Genomic DNA, 6,782 nt, shown 5'->3' with positions numbered 1-6,782 from the left:
AATTGAACACCTAAAAACAAAAGAGCTACCGTACTAATCTTGGCGAAAGGGTTTTTGGCGCAAGCTGGCCTTTTTGCTTCCAGAGCCTCACCATAAATCCAAGTGAGCTTTCCCCAACCTTTCTTCTTAAAACGCGCCTCTCTCGTCCCCTCCCTCTCATTTTCTTGGTTTTTTTTTTTTTTTTCAAAAAAAAAACTAGTTCTCTCCCTTCCCCCCCTCACATACGTTACGTGCCCCACGTTGATCGTTCGCCCCACACTATAAGTACGGTAGTAGGAGACCTCGAAGTCCACTACTCGAAGAAGGATAGGAAGAAAAACGATATCAACCGTTCACATACCGGTATCCCATTCGTGGGAGTCCTGGTGACAGCCATGCGCCCAATATCTGCATCACCAGCAGCCCTAGCGGGTCTGCTCGTACTCTCTGTCTCCTCTTTAGCATCTGCCTCGGCCGCCGTACTGGGTATAGACTTCGGCCAGGAATTCATCAAAGCCGCGCTAGTCAAACCTGGAATCCCCCTCGAGATAGTCTTGACGAAGGACACCAAGCGCAAGGAAGCCGCGGCTGTAGGCTTCAAGCCAGCCAGCAACGGCAAAGAGGGGGAATTCGCATACCCGGAGCGACTATACGGCGCCGACGCGGTCAACCTCGCAGCTAGGTTTCCACACGATGTTTACCCGGGGTTGAAGAAGGTTATGGGTCAGCACATTACGGATGACTCGGTCATGGCGTATTGGGCGAGGAATCCTGCGCTCTCGGTTGTTCCCAATTTATTCCGGTCTACGGTTGCGTTCCAGAGCTCGTCGGCGCCGCCTGTGGATTCTGGAGAGGGGGAGTTTACGGTTGAGGAGCTTTTGGCTATGCAGTTCAAGTCAATTGTGTACAATGCAAAAGCTTTGGCGGGAGCGAACACCAGGATTAGGGATGTGGTGTTTACGGTTCCGGCGTTTTTGAAGGCTGAAGAAAGGAGCTCTCTTAAGCTCGCCGCTGAGCTTGCTGGATTAAAGGTTATGAGTTTTGTTTCGGACGGATTGGCCGTTGGGATCAATTACGCTACTACTCGTACCTTCAATGAGAGCTCGCCTGAGTATCACATTGTTTATGATATGGGTGCGGGGTCGACTACGGCTACTCTACTGAGGTTCCAAGGCAGGAGTGTAAAGGATGTTGGGAGGTTCAATAAGACAGTTCAGGAGGTCACAGTTCTTGGCATTGGTTACGACACTGAGCTCGGCGGAGATATCTTTAACCAGGAGATATTCGAAATTCTTCTAGATGACTTTGTCAACAACCCTAAGGCGAAGGGGCTCCTTGAGGAGGACCCGGACCTCAAGAACACTGTTCGCACCAATGGCCGTGCTGCATCTAAGCTCTGGAAGGAGGCAACCAGAGTCCGACAGATCCTCTCCGCTAACACTGACACTGTTGCTTCTATCGAGTCATTGTACAAGGATATTGATTTCCGCTCCAGCAAAATCACTCGCGCTACTTTTGAGAAGCTTCTCGCCCAGTACGAGGCTCGCATCACCAAACCGATCACTGATGCAATTAGCAACGCTAATGTTGCCTTGAGTGAAGTCAATACATTGATCGTCCACGGAGGTGCTGTCAGAACCCCATTCGTCGGAAAGAAGATTGAAGATATCATAGGAGGTGCTGAGAAGATCTCTAAGCAAGTCAATCCTGACGAGTCAGCTGTCCTTGGAGCTACCTTTAAAGGCGCGGCTGAGAGTGGTGCTTTCAAGGTCAAGGAGATCCGAACCCAGGATATTGGTGCTTTTGGCGTCTCTATCAAGTACAAAAAGGATGCAGAGGCAAAGAAAGGTATGTGATAGTGGGCGATCCTTATAAGGAAGATCAATTATCACTGACATCTCCTTATAGAAACCGTCCAACAAATCTTCCCCTTTTACTCCAAGATTGGCAGCGAAAAGGTCATCCCTTTCTCTCGGAACTCGGAGCTCACTTTTAACACTGTCCACAACCTCCCTCCTAGGATCAACGACCCCAACCAAAAGCCTAGGCAGGAACTGCTCGAGACTATCGAGACATCTAACCTTACCAGCTCTGTCAAGAAGCTTCAAGATGACTTTGGATGTGCGGAGAACGATATTGTTACTAAATTTGGTATTGTGCTCAACCCTAAGGACTCTCTTCCAAAGGTCATTAGATTTTGGGTCGAATGTGGCGTCGAGGTTGCTCCGGAAGCTCCAAAAAGGGATGCTGGTGGTGCCTTTGAGGATGTCAAGGGATTTTTCGGGTATGGAAAGAAGGATGGTGAGCAGAAAGTTTTAAAAGATGAAGATTCGTCGTCGTCGTCGTCGTCATCTACATCCACCAAGTCGTCATCAACTTCATCATCGGTAGCCTCGAAGTCGACTAAGTCAGCGGACTCACAGCCTAGGGCCATTAGGAGAATTGAAAAGATTCCTGTCAAGTATACTATTACCAAGGCCGGATTTCCCAACATTCCGGAAAAAGACATGACGTCTTTGATCCTGAAGTGACTCCCTCCATCTAACCTAGCAATGTTACTTGTTCACTAACATTCACATAGGATCCGCGGATTTGACAAGCATGACAAAGAGCGTAAGGATCTTGAGGAAGCTCGTAACAACCTTGAGGCATATACCTACCGTGCTAGAGGTTATTTGAGTGATGATGCATTCATCGCCGTCTCCACTGAAGAGCAACGTGAGAGATTGGACGCCATGATTAGCGAGGCTAGCGATTGGCTTTACGGTGATGGATATACTGCTGGCCTTAAAGAAGTCCACCAAAAAATCAAGCAGCTTGAGGCTCTTGAAGCCCCCATTTCTAAAAGAAGGACGGAGAAGGACAGTCTCCCGGAGGCCCTCAAAGGTCTTAACAATATCCTTATCTCCATGAAGGGTTTCATCGAGCGTGAGGAATCTCTTGCTGAGGCGCAGTCCGACGATTCCTACTCATTCGACTTGAAGCCGCTGAAGAAGGCCTATGAGAAGGAGAGAGCCTGGGTTGAAGAGAAGAGTGCCGCTCAGGAGAAGCTCCAGCCCCATGAAGGCCCCATATTAACCTCCGAGGAGGTTACTGCTAAGGCTACGGAACTTACCACGGAACTCATCACCTCGATTCATACAAAGAAGGAGCTTGAAGATATGAGGGAAAGGAGTCTGAGGAAGGCAGCAGCAGCAGCAGAGAAGGAGGCGAAGGAAGCCGAGGCAAAAGCGAAAGCTGAAGCTGAGGCAGCCGCGAAAGAGGGGGGCGAGACGGAGGAGGAGAAGACGGAGAAGGTTGAGAGTGAGACCGAGGTAGAGGAGACCGGGGAAGTTGAGGAGAAGGTGGAGAAGATTACGGAGGAGAAGACTACGGAGGGGGAGGAGGTTGAGGAGCGGAAACGTGACGAACTGTAGATGAAATTAGAGATACACGAAGTCTCCTTTTTTTTTGTATGTTTATGTTCATTACCTCATCGTTTGTTGAAAACTGCGGATAAATACATCGTGCTTGTTTTTGGAGCCGTAACCCCTTCATCATAGGATTCGGGAGCTCATTTTGTACCTCCCCAAAAGTAGAGAATCTGAAGAAAGAATGAAAAGTAGTGCAGATCTGGCGAATGATCGTGATGACCGGTTTCGGTGGTGAAGACTATAAAATAGGCTAGCCTACCCGGGTAAGATCCCGTTAGAACTTGGAAGGAATGGAGACCAGCTCACAGGCCTGTGAATCCGCCGAAACAGTTCTTCGGGGGTCTCTCATCACATTGATGAGGTGTATGATAACAGATCTTGGTATTTCGATACACCGAGTGAGAAGAGAAAGTCGTAATGCTTGCCGGATATCTCCAAGCCAAGTTTTATATCAACTCAACGAAACCAGCCCCATAGCGCCAGGGTGTACGAGCTACACTACGTGTGTTGAAATTGGATATGTTTGCTCCCCGGAGCCATACGTGCAGTATCATACAAGTAGCTGGACAAATCCCCCCAGCTGATATACAGTCATCCTTGAACCCCTCCAAAGTGCCTTGATCCACTTCGCCCTTTTCCTGCACGTCACACTCAAAGGAACCTTGATTGTCGAGATTGCCAATACCCGCAAGGGAACGCCCAACCAGAACTCTACCACGGTGGTTGGGATGTTACCTATGCGTTCTGGAGTGATGTGGGTTGATTTTCTTCGGTTGAGAGGAGGTCCTTCTGTGGTGATGCTTCCGGTGTTGTTGGCCACGGCATATATTAGACTACGACCGAAGTGTGTGAACTATGATATGATACTTGTGGGACATGACAGTGGACGCCGAGCTTGGATATTAGTAAGTCATTCGCTTTCCGTATAGTAGTTCTCAGAAGCAAGAGCACCCCTCTCAATACCTTACCTAAGCAGTTTCCCACAGTGCCGATCTAATCGAGTGTAGATCAAATTTAAATATCGGGTTAGGCTGCTTGTGGTTTCGCGGAATTCCCAGTGATGAGTTCTTGTGGCGCGCCCCCTCGGCACATAACTTAGGGACGTTATTTCTACAGCTAACTAGAATTATAATCTATCCATCAGAACATTTTATCGAGAAAACCCGGAGTTAAAGGATTTTAAACTGATATTTGTATCATAGTCGAACTACCGCGCTGACTGCTCAAATTCGACCAGCCGCTACCAAACCCTACCCTGTGAAAGGCTTAGTATGGCAGTTAGAGAACAATAAGGGAGTACTCGAGTACAAAGTTGGTACTGATACCGGTACCGGTATTTCTACACTAGTAGATAGGAGACTCTAAGCTTACTAGAGGCGAGCACTTGTTAGCGGAGCTAGTAGAGTTTGAGTAGTCAATGCGGTATCCCACGGGTCAGAGTTTGATGCCAGCTCAACGTCACCCTTATCCAAGCGACTCTGTAGAGCCAAAATGTCCATTTTGAGTAAATTTATGATAGCATTTTCAGGAAGCGAGAAGCTCTTTTTTAAGTTTATATCTGTGTTAGCCCTACCACAGAAGCAAGGAAGCCAAGAGACGTCCTAGAATTTCGACCCAGTCATACTCCGCCTTTCCTCCCAGTGCCGGAGGCAGTGACAAAATAACCATGAACGGCTCAACCCACCGGATGACCCCCAGCCTCAAGGGGCCATCACAGATACGGATAGACCCCCAAACTAGCAATCTTCCTAATTGCGGGTTTCCAGATGGTATGGCCACTACCAACGTCCCTTAAACATCATCATATAGATCAAACCGCAATATCCCTTATGGTCGGTTTAGAACTCTTAATAGTCTTACTTTACAAACGCTGTTTCCCGAACCACGTACTTGCGTAGCACCTGCACAAACTCCCCCTCTCTTAACCCCCCCACTCACCAACTGGTGATGTGCCAAGTGCTGCGAAACATCCTGACCCGGGATCCAGGCACTCACACACACACTCACCCTCACGCTCCAGACCCTCTGTGATGCATTTACCTCCTCATTCGCACCTCAGATCGGACCCTCCACCCACTCACCTTGGGCAAAACTAGGGGCCTACCTCAGCATCATGTCAGGTCCGGTTAAGCTAGAGGGTGTATTGTATTTTACCTGAAATGGTGAGTGGGGTACGACGCAAGAGTCGTATGCCAAACAGATCCTACTGCGCATACCGGCTATGCCTGGAAGCACCACTGGACTGCAAAACATCTGGCTGGCTACAACCATTGTTGGAGCATACTTCCGTATATGGTATAGTCAACCTCTTGTGTCAGCTCATGATGTGGCCGGTGGTGTGGATCATACCAAGGAAGTCGGTAGCTAGTGCCTTAGTGTATAAATAGAGGGGCGTATCCCCCCAGGTTTTTTCATCAATCAAGTCAGTCATTGCAACAACCACATGCGTCGTAGTTCCGAGTGATATTATATGACCAACCAACCGGCATGATATAAGTTAGAGCCGAAGGGTATAATGCCGGAGAAAGTGGTGGGGGGTGGTATTTTAACACTAAATCCTCGGCTTTGGGGGTCTTTGGGGGAAGGGGTGTGTTCTGTCCAGCTGGTATGGTATGATATGCTTATGGTATGCCAGATGCTTCTGACTGCTGGAAGTTTGTATAGTAGTATTGGACGCGTATATCGCCTACGAGTACATTACGACCAGCTGCGTTGACACCTTTTGTGACGCGGCCGAGGGGTCTCCGTCCCGCATTTATATGATAGTCCTTTTTGTTCCATGACACTCATCAAGGAGGAGCTATCCCTCGACATCTTATGGGAGCCGTCCCTCATAAGAGTGCATAACAATATGACAACGTCCAGCGAATTTTTTTTGACACCTAAATTGGCGGCCCCCCCAGCAAGTTATGCAACCGCCCGTTCTTGCCTCCATCTTCCAATAGGCCATTACACCAAAAGTTTTCGTCTGTCAAAGATAAGCATATGCACAGCCTCCCTCGTATGCAATAAGTAACCCGTACACAATAATACAGCAAATACGAGGAGTCAACTAGTACCACCACCACTGTAACTACCGCCATCACTACTACCATAGCCACTACCATCACTTCCAAAACACATTCACTCATTCATTCACTTCACCCAGCTATGATACCATAGCTCACAAGATGCTGACCGTGCCGCAATATATATGTACCCAATGCATTCATCGCAGTTCCCGTGACGCATACAGACACCTCCGACAGCGATGACTAGAGGGAGGGGGAAAAAAATTCAATCACATTCCAACAATACGAACCAGTTTTTTTCCCCCCATCTCTCCCATCCGCATTGGGATCATCAAGTTGGCTAGTTTAGTTGGTTAGTCGGTACTTGTATCTGTATTCT

The 6,782-nt window shown here is 48.3% G+C and overlaps 1 protein-coding gene across 1 annotated transcript; it reads left to right on the top strand.

The window, feature by feature from the left end:
• Positions 1-374: 374 nt before the first annotated feature.
• On the top strand, positions 375-3,144 carry GSTUM_00002998001 (uncharacterized protein; the record flags this gene model as incomplete). The annotated part of the gene is made up of 5 exons (XM_002836619.1): positions 375-1,827; positions 1,888-2,280; positions 2,371-2,506; positions 2,561-3,068; positions 3,139-3,144. 5 exons carry the CDS (start codon positions 375-377, stop codon positions 3,142-3,144), a joined length of 2,496 nt encoding a protein of 831 aa, XP_002836665.1.
• Between the last annotated feature and the right edge of the window lie 3,638 nt (positions 3,145-6,782).

Source organism: Tuber melanosporum (assembly GCF_000151645.1).
Source record: "Tuber melanosporum whole genome shotgun sequence assembly, scaffold_154, strain Mel28".
NCBI lineage: Eukaryota > Fungi > Ascomycota > Pezizomycetes > Pezizales > Tuberaceae > Tuber > Tuber melanosporum.
Note: the sequence above shows the minus strand (reverse complement) of the source record. Positions and strands in the feature narration are given on the sequence as shown.